This window comes from Pyxicephalus adspersus, chromosome 3 (genome assembly GCF_032062135.1).
Source record: "Pyxicephalus adspersus chromosome 3, UCB_Pads_2.0, whole genome shotgun sequence".
Lineage (NCBI taxonomy): Eukaryota > Metazoa > Chordata > Amphibia > Anura > Pyxicephalidae > Pyxicephalus > Pyxicephalus adspersus.
Window position 1 is genome coordinate 106865270 of NC_092860.1, and position 20430 is coordinate 106885699.

Sequence of the window (20430 nt, forward strand, 5' to 3'; positions counted from 1 at the left end):
ACTGGGGTCTCACAAAGATTACCCACTGCATATAATCTGTAGTGTTTATGTAGGGTTTCTTTTGAAGGAATAATATATTGTAGGCTTTGGAATAAGAAGCAGATATGCATGGGCTTATGTAAACCCCAAAATATTGGTGTTATATCTAAACAGAATAAAGTAAACATAAAAAGCATCTCATATATAGAATGCAAAGAAATGAGAAAGCAGGGGAAACTATTTTCTGGCAACATGCCGTTTTAAAAAAAGATTGGAAAATGAAGTATCAGGTAAACAAAAAACACAAATTAAAATATGTAACATGAAAAAAACACATTTTATTGCACTTAAGTTATAAGAAAATAAAATTTCTAAGTGAATCAAACCATAGACACAATCCCTTTAAACAATGTTTTCCTCCATCACATCAGGTTGTTACAGAACTGTAAAATGAACGAAATGGAATCTGATTATTTTAAAAACCAGACTATAAATAATAAAACAAAAATATAGAATGAGGAGGAAAAAAAAAGTCTAAGAAACAAATCCAAAAGATCGCATAGGATACAGTGTTAAACCACTTTTCACAGTTCAGCTTGAGTTGTGACTCCTGGAACATGAGGCAAATTATTTGACAATTGTATGGTCTTGTTTATCTGCACGTGAAGCTTGCACCACAAAAAGAAAAAAGAAAAAAATGTTTGTCTTCTCTGCTTCACTCGTCCACATGCCCTATTTAATTGTAACAGCTGTCTACCCCTTGAATACTGTCATTTGTTGAGCCTAACCAGCAAATTTTTTATGGTTGTTTTGCTTTTTAAAAAGTAGTTTTGTCAGTTGTAATGCATTTTGTTACATTCACCACAGCCTCACAACAAAAAGTTCCCAACAGAACAGGCTACAACAGCTTTGTTCCAAGGAATGTGTTTACATTTTGCTCAAAAACAAGAAAATAAGCTTTGCACACACTCATTTCATTATTTTTCTTTTGCAAGCAAACTTCACTCTTAATTATTTGAAACTGTCCCACTTACGGCCTCTTAGAGGCACCATGGATACAAATTTCAGTGGCAAAAAGTCTTTTTCTGTATCCAAACTAGAAGAAATTTGGAATTCAGTCTGGGACTAAAACGTCACAGCAGTAAAATAATAATAAAAAAAAAAATTTGCTTTTTTTTTTCCTTTCATTTAGCAGCATAAATATGTTTGGCCACTGGGAATACAGTACAGCTGTGGGACAACAATCCCATTTTTAAAGACCTACTGCTAGCACCAGCATCAAGATTTATATCCATCTGAGAACATAAAGACAAGCTTGCCACCCCAGAGCAATGTATGCATTGAATAGTGTAGATGGAAGCAACAGTAAAGAGAGAAACAGAGGCTAATACTGTGATTGACTGACATTGGCAATAGTCGGCAAAACAAAAAAGTGACAGAACTGTACAAAAACAATTCACAGTAATTTTTTTCAGCATTTCCAAAAAAGAGAAAATGACTTTGTTGCAACTGCTCTCTTGAAAATTTAACCAGCAATTTGTGAAGCTGTGAGTTAAGGTCTAGATTTAAGGACAGTCCACCGAAAATCATGTAGACTACTGGTGCTGCCTCGTGAACAAATTGGAGAAGTTATTCAGAAATAATTGCACCTGGTTTCATTTTGAGAGTCCTCCTTTTCACAAAAGAAAAAGGTAGTCCACATCAAAACGTCAAAGTCTTTCAGTGACAAGATGTCTTCTCATCTGCCTTTTGTAGGTCTATGTCATGTTGCCCAAAGCTGAAATCCTGTTAACAGAGGCCAATGGATATTTCTGGAGGGAAGGACTAGGTAAGAAGTGGGAGGCCAAAAATAAAGAGGGCGTTACATTGTCTATAAATTTGGACAAAAGAATTTCCCCAGCCTTCACTTCATGTCCACATCAAAGTCCAGCACCAGCAGCTTTGTCTCTTCAGTCCCATTTCTACTTCCAACAGCACACACTAGCTTTGTGTTGGAGGCTCTGATTCGCCACACAACACCTCCACTTCCGCCACTTTCCAACGTGACCAGGTTCCGAATAAATTCACCCGTTTTCAAGTCCCACAGTTTTACAGTCCCATCATCTGAGCTCGTTATTACAAAGTTCTTGTTAAACTGTAAACAGGTCACAGCACTTTGATGTTTGTTGGGACCTAGGAGGAAAATGTGAAAAAGATATTTATATGAGGGGTTTACACAGCAATGCCAGCATAATATATTTTTAAATGCCTAAAATAAATGCAAAAATGAAACCTCAAGTGCTTAGAAAGAATCATTTTTATCATAACGTTATGTAATGTTCTTGCTGCTATTCTTTCCTTGTTCATTGTTTGTATTTTCTGTTATCATGTTATTGCATTTCTATTTAATTGTAAAAACCTAAAATTATATAATATATATATATATATATATATATATATATATATATATATATATATATATATATAATGAAAATCATTTTAGCTGCGTAAGCAAAAGTGTTGTATTGTACTACAGACACAGAGGCTACCTACTTCATAATTGATAGGCTATGATGATCATATTTATTCCTTTCAGTAAACCCAGAACAATAATAATAAAGTACAACATTCTTCAGATTTTCAAAAACTTATTTAGGATGATTAAGGAGAGATTTAGTATAGTAAAGACATCCGCTTTTGGAGCACATGTGCATGACCACCTTACATGGCATTTGCTGGTTTGTAACCATTAAGTTATTTTATTTCAAATGAATTTAATGGATTTTGTAAATGAACTGGCTGGGTAAGTGTTACATTTACAACATAGCTAACAGTGCATATATACATGTGTACACACTGCCAAGAGTCAATAAGAAAACAAACACCATAAGCAAAGAACATTAATATTATGTTTGTATATACATTTCTAAGAGAATTAGCCAGTTTCTAAAATGCAACAGAAATATCTGTTTACTATCTCAATAAAATAAAATGCCAAGCATACATAGGCCAGGATGAACCTTTCTATGTCATATTACAACTATAATGATATATTTGCCTAGCAGACCATGAAGAATGTTCCCAAATTCCACATCAACATTCAATGCTCATCTGTATTCAAGGGGATCCTGCACCTTACAATACTGACTGATTTAATTGGGCTGCAAGGCAGTATAAGCTGTCTAGTCATATAAATCAAGTAAACAGAATGGTGGACATTTCCTTTTCTAAGAATAGGAACACACAGGAATAAAAGACAATGGCCCTTTATTTCCCAGCTTGTTCCCCAACCAAGATGAAGTATTTTTTACTACACTTACAGTTTATACAAGGCAAACTGTACTGAAAGTAAAACTACAAAAAAGTCATTTCTGTATCAGACATGTATCATAGAGTAACATTACATCTGTTTTCTGATATGACAATGGGAAGCAGAAATTGAAGTGCTGACAAAAGCAACCAATAGACAAAAGGGGGGTGAACTACAACATTAGGGCAACAGCAAAAGCATTTTTAAATGTATTCTACCATTTCTTTAGGAAAATAAAACAAAGCATCTTGGTTGAATAAGCCTCAATTCTGCTAAATATTTTATATTCTTTACATACACAGATAAAAACAGTCTTTGCTGCTCCACATCCACCAGTGGATTAGAAGCCTGTACTACAAAGTGATACATTGATAAAACAGGCCCACGTGTATTCCTCCTCCTGGGTCATATGAATCAAGATGAACATTAGACTAAAGGGGTCAAACGGGCAAACTAAATAACATAAGGTAGGTCAGGAAATAACGTAATGCCCTACTTATCTGTACAAAAAGGCCATCTACCACTGGCACACAGAACAGACCACAAGAATAAACAGAAGTGTAGAAAAGTGTCTGGTAGATATCTGGAGTTGGAGGTATGTGGCTCCTAGCAGGCTGCACACAGGATGAAAGAACATGGCTAAGTATAGTACTTGGAGGGTTGCTGGGAGAAGAGGGACAATTAAAGGATAAATGTACATTTTTCCTTTATAATTTAGGAGATTTCCTAAGTAATTTAATTTAGTGAAGAGAATTGAGACAATATACCTTGCAATGTTTGTAAACACTGTCCTGTTTTAATGTCCCATATTTTAACAGTAGAATCTGCATTTCCCGAGACAAGAATGTTATCCTTAAGTTCCATTCCACTGGTTAATGACTGGTGCCCAGTCAATGTGTGGATACAATTTCCAGTCTCCACATCCCAGACTCTTATTGAGGTATCCAAAGATCCACTGACTACATGGATGCCATCAAACTGCAATTACAGAAAAAGGCAAAGAGATTAGTTTAGAGAAAAATAAAAGTAGGAAGATCATAGAATAAAACAACATAGAACTTGCATGTGAGGCCTTCACAGATCAGCAGGCCCTAATATGATTCATACATTTATTCCCATAAAGGACTAATGAATACTATATAAGTCATGATTACAAACCTCTTACCTGATATATGCCTAATAAGAAGATTCGGGTCTGGGGAGATGAGTGGAGGATACGGCCATATTGTAGCCATACATAGTAGTGGGATTTACATTTTTTTTGGTTTACATTGACAAACATTTTCTAATGATGTTGGAAATAAATACCAGAACTGCAAGTTTCCAAAGAAAAACTGTCAGTTATAGTGAAAATGTTTCCCAATGCTCTTAGGTTGTAATCTCTTCTGAGCAGGGCCCTCTCCTCCTGTGTCACTGTCTGTATGTCTGTCATTTGCCACCCCTATCTAACTAACGTTCAGAGCTGCATAGTACATTGGTGCTATACAAATACTTTTTAATAATAATAATTTTACTCTGCCTGTATCTTAAACATAGCACATGTTAGCTGCTTAGTATAGCACAGTAGGTTTGTCATGCATCTTTGATGAAGTTTTAACATTCACTTCCTTACTTGCATAAATCAAAAATAATATGACCTATGACGCAAAAAAGATTGACATTGGCCTGACTTGCCAGAAGTTAAAATTAAATTATGTTAGAACCAACTATTTTACCATATTCAGATAGCAATATGCAGCTAATTGTTGACCTACAATAGCTTAGCCAATCACGGGAAGAAACCCAACGCATCTCGTAACCAGAGGGCATTTCTACAGACAGGATAAAAAGAGCACAGAGCCTGACGGTAAGGGCACATTGTAATGAGCTCTGAGCAAAGTAAATACAAATCGGGATGGCATTTGACCTACATGCATTTAAAACAGAGCATGCATAGCTCACTAAAAACTCCCCACAATGCTCTGAATATCTGAAAAACAGCTGGGATGAAAATGTAGATTTAAATTAATACAGTTCCCAAGTAGATATTTTGTTTATACCTGTAGAGAATAAACTCTGTTTGTGTGGCCTTGCAGTGTGTGTAAACAGGTTTCGGTCTCTGGATCCCAGACTTTCACCATAAAATCATAAGCTCCGCTGACTACCCTCCGTCCATCATACTGAACACAGCGGACAGCTGCTACATGCCCCATCAGAACATGCAAACATTGGCCGGTTTCAATATCCCAGACTCGCAGGGTGGCATCTCGTGACCCGCTCACTACCCTGAAGAGAGGGAAAAAAATGATGCAGCCCATAAAACTGAATGACAGTACCTGTGTCAATATAAAATATTTCCTGCTCACTTCTAATGAGGCAAGCAATAACACAGAAAACACAAAAGGAGATGTGTTTTCTCACTTTTTATTGCTGCCCTGGCTTTCCTTTTTATGTCAGAGCAAATTACAAAAGAAAACACAGATTGTTAAAACAAATGAAACCAACAAAACAGATGGTGATATATTGTAAATAATACCAGAGGGGGTACAGGGATACATCCATTTTGTTGCCAGGATCTAAAATGAGATTGTACCGATTAGAATCCTTGGTGCCTATCTGTACACCAGGCTTTATTTCACTAATTATGTGAATAAAGTACACTTAGAGTGTACAGCATTAAGCGGCAATGGAAGTACTATACAATGCAAACAGTGGCACCTACTTATATAAAATTTTTAATCTGCTTTTTTATTGTTTGTTCTTTATTTCAAAATGATGCAATATCTAGATATTGGGTTAAAATAAAAATGTTGTATAAAGTTGATATTACAGTTTACAATCATCAGATTGGGATTACCAGGGATACCATATTACTGTGTATTTTTTTCAGCACATGTATTTTAACCTACAAGCACCTATTCGGTGTGCAGTAGGAAAGTTCGAGAAACCATGTACTAGGTACATAATTTATGAAAAGTAATTAAATTCAGTCTAAATCTTACAGAAAAGCAATCAATCTAACAAAAGTTAGGTATATTTGAATAAAAGATTAGATACTAACATTTTTCATTTTAGGAAGAAAATATTGAGAGACAACAAACCTTTTCTCATGTAGATGCATGCATCGCACAGTGGAGGTATGTCCATAAAGTGTGTGTATACATTCCCCAGTTTCTGCATTCCATACTTTTAACGTTCTGTCTGTGGAGCCACTGATAATAATATTATCCCTCATCTGAGATGACCAGACACCACCCGTATGTCCAACCAGCGTTCTCAGACACTGTAAAGAGAAAGCAAAGTCATTTACAAAATTAGGTTGCAGAAATACAAGTCAGCACACCCGGTAACTTAACACAAAGGCAAAATATCAGATCCACAGCTCTGCAGGGAGCCACAATTTTTCGCCTTCAGCACCACTATGTTGTTCTAAGACAGGTACGTCCAAAGAACGGCCCGGGGCCCAATTGCGGCCCGTGTTCAGATTTCCACCGGCCTGCAGCCTCTGTCATAAAATCAATAATTTGTGGCCCGCCAGCACAGTTGATCAACTGAGATGCAATTATCATCCCGCTAATCGGCGTGCTTAATTGGCAAGACGGGAATCCCCATGTGTGAACAGGTAATCCACCACGTCATTATGGTGGGTGTGTGCTGTGCGCGACCCACACAGACCACGCCCACTCTGATTCCAAGAAGGTGCTCTGCACGGTGCCCGCATTGACATCGCACTCCATGCGCAGGGAATCCCTCATGTCATCCTGGTGGGCGTGTGCTGTGCGGGACCCGCGCAGACCATGCTCACACTAACCCTGGTTAGTGGTCGGCCCCCACACATTTTCACCTCACCAAATCTGGCCCTCTTTGCAAAAAGTTGGGACACCCCTGTTCTAAGAGGACTGCTGAATACTTTTAGTGTGCTTTTGTAGCATTTTAAGCAATTTAAAAACTTAATTGCATAGTTTTGCTACTATGTAGCAGTTATAAAAAAAATTATGATGATAGGATAATTAACAAGGACAGTTAAAAATATCAGTAAGGCAGGAAAATAATCTAATTGTATTCCTTAAAAATAAAATAAAGCATGGAAGGAAAAAAAGCCTTGAGATACTATGTTGAAGGCAATATAGTAAATGCATGCACATCTGTGAGTATCATCTACACTTGATCATGTTAGGTAATCTATCAGAGGATTGCAATTAAACTATTGTTTCTTCACATTATTATTAAACAAATTCATTCCCCACTCCCACTTAGCCCGGATCTCAAGTTAAAACCAGCCCACTTGCATTTTACAGCTGTGACATAAACCTGTTGCCCAGCGACTTCCCATCCAACAGGCTTATTTATAACCCAAATTCATGACTCACTAAGTTATTTTTGCTGCAAACGTCATTATATATTACTTTAAAAAAAATGTCTTCTTTTGTAGTCGTCTCTTAATAATGCTTTATAACAAATAGAGCGTGAAACTGTCTGAGTAATAATTGTTAATACATTACATTCATTAAAAGTTTCTCTTAGTGTGATGAGAAGGGAAGCAAAGATCGTTTAGAGTGCAGGATGATATGTGGATTGTATACAATGCCACAACAAGCCAACTCCTCCACAGATCTTCCTACATAATGATCAGGATGGAAATATCCCAAGGTTAGACACACAAGTGGTTTTCCTCATCAGGCAAACAAAAAGGTCATATAGTGCCCACACTATTTGTTTTTTTCTGTAAATGAGAGCACAGGAAGAACAGCTTATCCCTCTTGGTGACTTTAATAAAACAATCCTATTTTCTTACTACACGATTCAGATTCCCCATAGCCCAACAAAAGTTAGCAATATGACCAAACAGGCATTAAAGCAAATAAAAAATGACACACATACAAAAGCAAATAGAACGATCAGGGAAAATGCGCTACTTTATAGTTAAAATTTTGTAAAAAAAAAAAAAAAGAAAGAAAAAAAAGGTAGATTAGTTTGATGTGTTTGCTTGAGGACAAAGTGTGAGAAAGAAATGTCAAATACTCTGTAATAATGACTCCAGTCCTCAACTACTGAAAAATATCTAAAAATCAAAGCTAATATTAAAATTGAATATTGTCATCTTTGAAAATAGGCTGCCATTCAACAGAATGTGAGCAGATAGACAATTGTGCCAGTTTTAAGATTACCACCAAATGCTTTGTTCTTATGAGACCACAACATTCTGGTGATGCTACCTGTTGCATGTGTGGAAAGTAAACATATGCCACAAAATGTCTCTCAGACTGCCAATGTCAGTAAGTGGATCAGGTGCATAGCTTTCATGTGGACGGACGACTATGTGTGTGACAATCACCAAGGCCAAGCACAAGTTATAAAATCAATTTTTATATTAGTTACAGAGGAATAATTAAAATAGTCTCACATCTATAAAACAACTTAAATGGCTCTACAATAAAATCAGGAAAGGCATCCACTGGAAAAAAGGAGAAGCTCATGCTGAAGAATGTGAACGGACGGGAAGTAGCTGAATGTGTTATACCTCTAGGGCAGTTTATTACAAGCTAGCAAAAATGCTTCACTGTGAAGGCTAGTTCTACCCGCCTTCAGGGACAAGGCTTCTGAGTAGCATTTCTGGCTTAAACATAAATTAATCAATTTATTGTGGCTTAATAGTAGAAAATTGCATTCACAATGGCTGGCTAACAATAAATTGGCTCCTATCAACTGTGCAGTAATGCCAACTATTTCAGCACTGCTGGAATTTGCAAGCCAGATGACCCAGTTAACAGGCTGGCACACAATGTAAATGAAATACTGTAACCACTCTAATCCATCCTGGCAAAATGGAGCAGAAACATTGTAGCAGCACAGAGAAGTTTCTGATCCCTACAGAAATAAGTTTAATTCTATGTATCACAATAAAAATGTGGAAGCTGTTCCACTACCTTACATAACCTCACAAAAAAAAAAAATAGGAAAAAAAAATACCTGTTTAAAAATGTTTATGCCAAAGATTCTTACCAACTGCTGCAAAACAACAGTTGGCCAGGCATGGTAAGCCAGATTGTGCTGGTAGGTAATGACTGAGGTAAAACAGCACAGGATGCCAGAGTCAAAGCAATCAAATGACCAAACATGGCTGCTAATGAACCCACAGGTGCAATTGAGGAAGGCCATAACCCCCCGCATAACACTACCATTACCCTGGCAAAAATACAATAAATTGGTAAAAATGTAAAAATGTGATAAAATACTGGGTCACACATTTTATGACTTTATGAGCATACCTTCCCAGTAACTGCTGACCAAACTTTTAATGTGTTGTCATCAGAGCCACTAACTATTCTGTTACCACAAAACTGAAGACAAGTAATCACATGATCATCATGACCTTTCAGAACCTAAGAGAGGAAAAAAAGAATGGAAAAAAACTGGTTAGGACCAGTTTATACCATGAATAGAAATGTAAAATAAAAAAATAAAAAAAACATTCCTATGTAACTGCACAAACCTGATTTTAATATAAACAATTAAGAATACATGCATTGTTTCCTAGTATATACTGAATCATTACATCAACGTGTGATTGGATTGTATTGTTGTGCACAACATGCATTTACTAGCCATAAAAAGTTTGCCACCTAATTATTTTCCTCTGGACATGTTAAATCCCTGATTATTTATAGGACTGTTTATCATAGTCTTGTATATCACACATTACTGTAATCTAATATTACATAAGCTGACTGTTTGAAAAACAGTGCTAATTTACAGTAGTGGGGGGGGAAAAAACAATTTGTGTCAATAAAAACCTTTCTTTTTTTTTTCTTTTTTTTTTTTTTTAAGTAATATCACTTGGGGAAAAAAAACACTGTGAACTGAGCCTTATGACTGAAGAAATAAAAGTTTATTGTTGGCCAATGACTTTAGCAACATTTTTTTTAATGCTGGTCTTTGTTTAACTCCGGACACACACAAGCATATAAACAAATGCCAACATAAACACAAATTGTCAAACTTTACCTTTGGGGACTTAAGTTCACCTCGTCGCCAGTTAGTATCAATCCGATGCTGCCTAATATAAGCACTTTTCCATGGACTGTGCGTAAAACCTGGTTTTAGCACTTTCCTTCTCTTTATATGTAAAGGTTCATCAATACCTAAAAAATAAAATAGGGCGATACATATGAGAACAATTAAAAAACATATAAATCTAAAATTTCTACAGACATAGCCATCTAAAATACATGTAGACATTTACCATCTTCTTTACACTTTTCCCTCCATAAAAGGTTGTCCTCAGCCAGGATTCGCCAGTACCGACAAGTCTGTGCTGCCTGAAGGAGATCCTTAGGTTCAAGAAACGAGAGTACATACAACGCCAACTAGGAAAAACAAAGATAATGTAAATGTAGGTACAAAAATCAATGATCATTGTGTTTCTGAGTCAGTTGTCTCCATAAAATGTAAGTTTCTAACTAAACAAATAAAAGTGTAACAGTTATAAAAATTACAAAAGCCAGTGCAGGTGTCTAGAAACACATCAAGCAAATAGCTCCAACACAAACAACTCCTGGAGTAAATTATGGAATCATTACCCATTGCAGGATGTTCATTATTGTTGCAAACTAATTCATGAAGATTATTGCTTTTGATTTGTGAAGAACACAATGTCATGATTGAACCCAAAGTGTAATCTACACTTGACTGATTGTAAAAATAATTGACTTTATTGTTAACTCTGCCCTACTGCCTTTAAAATAATGTTTACCTGTGACGTAGAATTACATATTTTAAATGATAGCAATTTTATTATGCTTGGCATATGCAGTGCCGCATCACAGTTCCCTTTAAATTATTTGATATTTGCCTAATGCACCTGCATCTCAGCTCCCAGAATTCAAACTCTTTCAACATCTGCTCAATGTCTCTCACTCAGGCTTAGAAGCTCATATTAAAATGCTGATTTTCAGCACTTTTCACAGCATTAACATAGTGGTAATAGATATTGATATTAACAGGAAACATTTCTACAAGCCATTTCAATTGCAAATTAATCTTTTGAAATATAAAGTGTTATAAATTTGACATGTCCCATTTAGTTTACCAATGCATATTTTGGGAAAAAGCTGCTACCCCTAATCTAGCCCTTTAAAACACCGCCCTGATTTTGTCCCCATTGTTTTAACACCGCTGTTAAACTGTCTCAATGCTGTACATACACCACGTTCTGTATTTCAGTATGGTGTAGTGCCAGATTGCAACTAACAGCTGGCTTTGGTAAATGAGACATCAAACTAGGGAGGAAATTACTTATTTCTAAGTGTAGTTCCCCAAAGACACAAGGATTAAATCAGACGATTGCTCAAATATCCTCTTAAACATCCCCTCCATTAAACCACAAGCTTTAATTTACTGAAAATGACTTAAATAAAAAAATCAGAGAAACAGAATACTCCAAGTAACATTTCTAATATATACATACCTATTACTATAGGACCTATAGGTCTCTAGAACCTCAGTCTATCAGTATACAGATGTAATGAATATGTTTAGCTCACGTGATATTAAACCACTTTTTTCGATTTAAAATTACTAGAAATAACAGAACTAAAAAAAAAATGTTCTGGTACTGGAACAAATCCCTTATGTATCTTATGGAATGACTGCAATTAATGTTACGCGGGAAATAAAGCATGGCTTGGAAGAACACATCACAGATAGTAGTAAAAGGTGGTCAGACCTGAGCATACAATCCGACCATATTCATTTAGAGTGCAGACAGCCATCACTGTCATAGTTATTTAAGGACACAATAGGCATGCCTGCCGTGTACTCATCCAGAAGAGCATGTTACGCTGATTGCAGTCAAGTGGTCAAATTATTTGCTTTACCCTTTAACCACAGCACCTGTAGCATGAAAAGGTCACTTTAAGGTGCCTAATAATGTACTAATTACCAATATCTGCTAATTAAATTCTTAAGGCTTGTAGTATAAATGCTACTAGATTAGAAAATGAAGATTAAAAACCTGCTCACAATATTAATAATGCTCTTTGTAAAGGGCAACAAATCCAGGAAAAGCTAAACTAAAGGTTTATGCTTACCAATCAGTACACTCAAACTATGAAACAAATTTACCTAATGCAGAAAGATAACCCTGCATTTTCCAATTAATGCAATCTCTATACCCTGTGCATTGAGGAGAATAACTGCTGCTGTGTCAAGAGCCTGCAATGCAGTGTGGATCAATGCTTTGTGTATAGGGAGAGGTTATGACAGGATACACATTGCAGTACTCATCACAATGCATGGTACAAACACAAATAAATGTGGCCTTAGTGCACTTATACTGTGATTACAGATGTCTATAGATTGAGGAAAAAGGAAAACCTGAACTTGGCAATAGTAAAACCGCTGTCAAGAAAAACACTTAATGTATCTTCAAACAAGACTTGTGACTTGCCATGATTGTCAAACTGCTTTCACTCATAAGCGCACATTAATCATGGAATTACTCCGCTAAGTCACAAAGATGTGTCGGCTTGCATCGCTCTTAAGCACCAATTAACACAGCACAAGTGACTTTGCTGAATATCGTAATTAGCTTAACAACAGTTAAAGGTGGCAGATGAGGGCGGCTTGTGTTTATACAACTAGCTGTGCCCTCTAACAGCTGACAAATCTCACCTCTTTAGGCAGTAAAGAAATGAAGTCCCGTTGAAACTGAGGTTCAATAACTTGCATCATATGCTTTACTTGAGTTGGTTCACAACTGTCTATAAGTTCATCCAGGGCCAGTAGTTTTTCTGGTCCACTCCAGCTCTATGAAACAAAAAACAGAGAAATCATCATCAATCAATCATTATCATACAAAACTGGTGTACAGTTATTTCACAATTAACTGTGCTTATATACATTTCTTAGTAAGCATGACCTTGTCAGAGTTACAAAAGCTGTGAAAATAAGATGGGATACATTGTGTGAACATAAAGTGGGCCAATCACAAATATGAACAGCAATATATAACAATTTCTTAAACTTGGTCGACATGAAATGGTTGTCATGTTTTGGAGAAAAATATGATGTGCTCAGTGACCTGTAATGGCAGATCAATGAACATCTGACCCGGAAGGACCACTTTCCATGTCAACGAAGGAGCGCACGGCACAGAACAGAATGGTGCTCCATAGCTCTCTTTCATTCGTCACTGGAAACAATGAAGAAAGATTGTTTCCAGCAATTATCATTTGTGCACATTGTCTTAGAGTTGATATGTTATGTAAAGTACTACAGAAAGAATTAAACCATAAAAGGAGCTTAGAATTTAATGACTCTACCAAAGGCAAACAAACCAACCCAAATATTCTTGGGTCAATTCATGCATACTAACCCAGTAAAAAAAAAAAATGTTTTTCTTCCCCAATCCAAACATGTTGGAGGGCATACAAAATCAATGCAGTGTGCCAACATATTACACAGCATTTCACAAATCTATAGTCATGTCACTAGCTGTTCCTCAAAGGGGCTCACAAGCTAACGTCTAACGTACCAAGGTCAAATGTCAAATGAGGTCAATTTAGAGGGAAGCCAATTAACCGAACGGCATGTTTTTTTTGGAATGTGGAGGAAACCCACACAAATTTGGTGAGAACATGAAACCTCCATGCAGATAGTGCCAGAGATTTGAACCTGGGACTGTCAGAGTACTGACCTCTCAGCCACCGTGCCGCCTGTGACGTGAATAAACCATGTTGCCCACTATAGCCTCAATATGTCATTTCTAATATTATAAAGGTGCCCTATTTGCAAACAGACCAAACTGTAAACAAAAAAAATGGACATTATCCTATTGTTTCTCTTCAAAGTAAGTATGGTGTAATAAGGGACCTATTATGCCGACTGTGAAGCTTAAATGAACCAACACTAAAACACTTCAATTTAGCAATAGGCGGTCAATTCTATAACAAGCTACAACACCATTCAATGGTACAATATAGAAAGTTCCACCAGATACTGATTTACATGCTGTTATTTACCACCTTCTTCAGCCTCATAGAGATGCATCTTAATAAACAGCCTTAAACAAGTAAATGTCAGGTCAGAATAAGGAAGTATATTTGAATTAAATTGACATTACTAGACAATACGGGATTATTAAATGTTAATGCCAGCAAATGGTTTTTAAGTTGCTTAGCTTTAATACATATTTACAGGTTAACAAAGCTTTAGGAATGCACAATAAACTTGATTTCAAATCAATCACTTTTGAGTTTAAAAAAAAAAAGAAACTGGATATAAATCATGTTCTCTCCCAACATGACCTTGATTTGGAAGAGCAATAATCATACAACATATGGTCAACGCTTGAGGGGTATTTACATTCAACAAGCAAGGCTCCATAGCATGTGTAACCATCATCCTGATCATGGTATGCAGAGCTCAGACATCAGCCGCGTACACAAATTACATGTAAAGACACAAAAGACTAATAAAGGCTTAATAAAATGATTTCAGGAGATTTTTTTTTTTTTTTTTTTTTTTTTTTTTAACAGGCTCAATTATAGATTAACAGTTTTCTGACTTCTGAAGTCATGGCATTTAAAAAAAACACACCTAATTATAAACATTGGAAGTCAATAGATTGCACTAGAGGGCATTTTATTGTCGCTGGATCCCTGAAGTATTGCTTCATAAAGCCAAAACAATAAAGAGAAGAATAAATAGGACCTCTTGGAAGCCTTTTATTGGTTTTGTAATAAGTGCAGCTTATATAAAGAAAACCATTTAAAGTTTTATTATTAAAGAAGAACTCAGAGGCCTACACTCATCATTTCTACATCCTAACTGCCACAAATGCTGTCATTTACAATAGTTTGTAATCCTGAAGTTTACATTTACCATTTAAACACATGAACTATAAAGAATGTAGGACCAGTAAGCAAACGTTCTGATGTCTGGTGACAACTTCTAACTTTTAGATTTACTTTTACTTTCTGTCATGGTGATGACAGACATTAGGAGAAATGAGTGATGAATCTTTTCATTGGACACGCAGATGGGATTAAACACTGAAAAAAAGCCAGCAACTTTCTCACACTAACCAAAGCTAAAACAAAGATTTTCACAATCCAAAAGTTTGGGGTATTTTCAAATTCTTCACATTTGACAGCAGAAGAGAAGGGTGGGGGCGAAAATGAAAAGGTGAGTACAATTTTCTATGGGTACTTAAGTAAATCTATTACATTGTATGGACAATGGTGTCAACAATGTTGTGAGTGGAGTGTCTCAAATATGAAACACAACGGGGGAAAAAAAAAAACTATTTGTTACTGGTAAGTGACATCTACAAAGAGGCACCGCAATTAGGAGTTTTTAGCCTTCCCTTGTCATAAATTTGTGTCCTACATTACTAAAAATGTAAAACGTTTTCATTATAGATAACTTCAAATCTTTTTGTATCACATATTACTCCTTACATCCTTATGTTAATGATCTATTGACTATACCCTTGACAAGAAATCCAATGGATAAACACCTACAGTGATGACCAGGCAGAACAAGAATTTGTAAGAAGAAATCACTTTGCTGAAGATGACAAGAATGGGAAGGAATATGCACACAGAACACAATGTAGCTTAATATAAACTAGTATAAAAGGTGCATAGCACAGCCAATATGAATGCAAACAATACAACTGAAAGTGTTCCACATTTATACAATGTGCCTAATTTCCACCGAGCTCTGCTCATCAAAGGGTTTTATTTGTTATGCAAACATAGATTTAAAAGAAAGGAACATAAATAATTAGGGGTGGGCAAGCTGACTTTTTTATGGTTTGGAGAATTCAAAGGTAAAGGATACAGCTAAATTCTGATTGTTGTACAGACAATATGGGCACAAAAGAAAGGTTCACGGTCACATAGGACATTTTTAAGAGAGTACAGGATTCTGATAAAGAACTTGAGGAACCACATCAAAAGTAATCAAGACAATTGTGTACACTTATTATGTGTCAAATTATATGAGCAGGTTTTACTGTATTACGGTTACTAGTAAGTGTTCTGCAAAACAAAAAATGCAAAAATGAAAGCAGCCTTTTAGTTTGGGGGGGGAAAAAAAAAAAAAAACGAACAAGATCAAGCTTCAGGCCGTTGATTGAAAGCAGTAGTGGAGAGAGCAATGACTGCAGGTCTTTATTTCCCAATTTTTCTGTTGTCTTTGGAAATCCTCTAATAGTATTGACAAATGTTTACTTAGCAAATATGTGGTGATTCATCCATAAAGCAGTGAATGTGACACTCACCTAGCCTTTATGGCACTGGCAATGGATCTGATGGGTGGATATAAGTGAATATACCTCGCTACAAAAAGTGAGAAAAACAAAACCACTTCCAAAATGGGTCAGAGGTGGCTGGGAAAAGAATATTTTTGACCAGAGATAGGTTTCAAAGTGTGTTCTCGACATGCAGAAGGCAAATGTTTGTAGTAGGCCAGAAAAATGAGTACAGGGGAACTTCAGACAAAAATAGGAAAAAGATGAGGAGCTCGTTGAAAAATAAAACCTACTTTTGCTGCAATACTTTCCACTAATCCAGAAATCCCCCATACAGGTGCTCCTACATGTCTTCAAACTGATTGCCAGCATTAGCCAACCCACCTCATTTGAGGCTCTATTCTATCTCTCCGTCACTCTGCTTTCTTTCCTATTGGCATGCTGCTTGTCAGGTCATTACTGAAAGGCCCTTGTTAGCGTTTTTTTTCCCCACACTCCAGGTCTGAGGTATAGGGATGACAAAAGACCAATACTATATTAAAATATCAATTACATACCTGCATTATTGTGCAGCTGTAAATGAAACCAGTATCAGGAAGATCTGATTTAAACATGAAGATTAGTCGGTCTGATATCAGAACAACCGATTTGCATACTTGATGCTTTATGAAATATTAAAGCCACTGGATTAGTATGGGCAACAGGCTATTAACATTATTAAAAAGAGGAGTTAGCAAGGGCAGCCTCCAAATTTCTGATACCAGATTTCCTTTACCTGCCACAAAGATGACAACTGGGCTGAACACACCATACTCAGAGATCAGAAATATCTCACATACCAAATAGTAATATTCACCTTTAAATGACAGAATTTGAAGATTAGTTACCAGACTGAATAACGTTACACACTTTTCAACACAGAAAGGAATATATCCTATTATTGGCTATTTATAGCAGATTTTCCTTGTCAGAATACATTATGGTATTCAAACTGCAGAGCTATAGTTAGGATTTGACAGCATGGAAATATTCTACTTTCAATAAGCATCTGAACAATAGAAAGTTTTTTGTTTTTTTTCCAGTTACTGTATTTTTTTCATGGGAACACTGCCCCTGTTTGTACCATGAATGCCCATTAATCCCCAAACGCAGTGCTTGATTATCTTCTTTAATGTAAATTTGCATACCACAGCTCCACCAAATGACCTGAATGAATGGGAACTAGTAATTATAGCCGGAGGGTGAGAGAGTGGGGGAGAATGATAAGTCAAGATTCTTTGTGCAGAGTAACTCTTAAGGACAATTCTCACAAATAAAAACACTAGTCTTACGGTGAAATGTGGTAGAACACCTGGCACGTAGCCCAGATGCTTAGGATAATTACCTGAACATCCCTCCTATAAGATAACATGTTGGGACTTGATAACTCAAACCATTCATCTCCATCATAGCTTCCCATTTGCTTTTCCACTCATGAAAGGCTCCTATTTTCCCAGGAGGGAAACAATTATCATAGATAAAAGAATGCATCCTTCATGGTAACAGGAATAGAAAACACCCAGATGACGTGGATTGCTGACTTATCTCTGTGCCTTCCAGCTGTAGATGTTCAGTACTGATGTCCTCAGACAGGTAGCTGCAGTTCAGCATTTGGCAATTTTGCACACAAAACGTCTGGTAGGTCTGGTTACAGGATCAATTAGAATGCTTTACAGATACCCACCAGAAGAATATATCGAATTTTCTAAACAACTCCAGGAATCAGATATCATGATGTGGTCAATGCACAGCACACTTACAACATGCAACAAGTACAGGGCACATTTTGGTGCTTTGTGTGTTATTATAGAGCCCCAGGGAGGTAACATATGCAAAATATAACTAACCTCTGATTATATATTGTGGATGCAGGAAAGACTTCAGATACTAATTGTGATAAAATATCTGTTTATATCTTTTTAAAATAGAGTTTGCATTAAGTTCTGAGCAATAGAAATTTCACAGAGTATCTTCAAAATTTTTAGGGCTTTATTACTTTTTTTTCTCATGTTTGCTAGAGTGGAGGGGGGGCTATAATTTCTGTGCATGTGCATACTTTTCTGCAGTTACAAACATTTTCCCTGTAGTTAGCATTTTTGAAATAAACTTTGTATGTACTCTCAGTTAAAAGTACAAAAATGTTTGCTTTCATTCAGTTTACAAAAGGAGTGTTGCTTTGTTGGCTCAAATTCTGAACAAAGAACGCAGCATAAATACAGAGTATGTACCATAGAACACATCCGTTTAACCCCTTGCTGTAGAAGGCTATAAAATTAAAAAAAAAAAAAAAAAGCAATAAACCCATCAATAAGACAGAAGACTGCATAACCAGTACAAACTCTGCTGATATAATATACAGTGCCTATAAGTTCCATACAAACTGGAGGTAATTAAAGTTTTCCGTAGACTATAAAGCAGCATATGTAAACTACATAAAATGTTAAACTTGTACAAACAACCAAATGAATCCCAGAAATACCAATATGTGTTTCATTAAAGGGGTTAGAGATTAGATAAAGCCTTAAATGGCCCACAATCTAGCAAATACTTGTAAATTGGCTTGGAAATGAAAAGATCACAAAATGATTGATAAACTCCTATTTTATCCTATTTTATCATTTGTCACTTACATACTACAAGATTTCACACTATCATATAATAAACCTCAAAAGAGAATTTAGGCTGGGAAGGGGGCAAACTTTAAACAATGCTGTGGAGTAACTCTGCTCAGGGGCAACAAAGCAAAGCAAAAATAGAAAATCTAAATTAGTTAATATAATAGTTTTAGATAAATTTCATCTGTGACCTAAATGCCCTCTACAAGGAAAACTTGCCACATATATCTCAGATATATATAATGCTTAGACTACAGAAACTATCCATAGTTTGTCCCAGAATTGACGTGCTCAAATCTAGACTGGTAATACTTTCTCTTGAGTCTGATACTGTAGAGAGGTAACAAACTATGGCTCAGAGAATTCATGCAGCAGAGACTGAAGAGCCAGATAAGTACTAATGATGTGATCACCTAACAACACACAACAAGGTTTAGTTGCGAGACAAAGAAGTGAACTAGAGTCCTAGGGTTGTTTACAGAGAATACAATCTAAAACGTAAATGCCAGCTCTAGTTTTCTTTGCACCACTATATATATATATATATATATATATATATATATATATATATATATTGCTTACATTAATTGGTGTTGATGCAAATTTTTCATATCTCAATTTATACACCAGCCATGTCACATGGCAGGGACATAGGTTAGGGCTTTTGTGCCAGCACAACTCTAGCCCCTTAGTAATAATATTGCCATAACTGTGGAGTATTTGGCTGAAAAGAAAATGATTTAGAATATTCATTTTAGGTATCTCCAAGAGCCTGGGCCTCTGGAATATCCCCTAAAATTTTACCAAACCTACATAATATGATAAAAAAAAAAAAAAAAAAAAGACTTGCAACAAAATTTTTCAACAGTAACCAGAGCAAACAAATGAAAGTACCTGGAACATTTTCAGCCATTCTTGCAGGCCTGTGGGGGGTTGCACAGATGTAATTCTACGTCTTTGCTGACCTTGTCCATTTGCTGCCCGTAAGTCGCCAAATGTCGTAGGTGTTGCTGAACATGGCACAAGACCTGTGGTACTACACACACAAAGCATGACAATTAGTAAAGGATAAAAATGTTAAATTGTGTTTAATATAGCAGGTATGTAAAAAGAGTGTTTTCCATTTTGAACACGTATAAATCCCATCCACATTTGCTTGTGTGGATAGAATTGTACTTCTGCCGTCTCTAACAGTGCTTTAATTTAAGTATGTATAGAAGCACATTTGGACGACTGGGGTGGTCACATGTTTCTGGCCTGTTTTGGCAAAA

At 36.1% G+C, this 20430-nt stretch overlaps 1 protein-coding gene across 6 annotated transcripts in view; it reads right to left on the reverse strand.

The window, feature by feature from the left end:
* Positions 1-297: 297 nt before the first annotated feature.
* Positions 298-20430, reverse strand: part of FBXW7 (F-box and WD repeat domain containing 7) — a 106597-nt gene continuing 86464 nt past the window's right edge. For all 6 annotated transcript variants that reach the window (XM_072405911.1, XM_072405913.1, XM_072405914.1 and 3 more), the window contains 9 exons: positions 20054-20195; positions 12920-13054; positions 10491-10614; positions 10253-10389; positions 9517-9630; positions 6349-6530; positions 5308-5533; positions 4036-4246; positions 298-2151 (listed from right to left, as the gene is read on the reverse strand). In XM_072405911.1, coding sequence (XP_072262012.1) covers positions 1883-2151; positions 4036-4246; positions 5308-5533; positions 6349-6530; positions 9517-9630; positions 10253-10389; positions 10491-10614; positions 12920-13054; positions 20054-20195 — 1540 coding nt within the window. In that variant the 3' untranslated portion in view covers positions 298-1882. The remainder of the gene's footprint in view (positions 2152-4035; positions 4247-5307; positions 5534-6348; positions 6531-9516; positions 9631-10252; positions 10390-10490; positions 10615-12919; positions 13055-20053; positions 20196-20430) is intronic.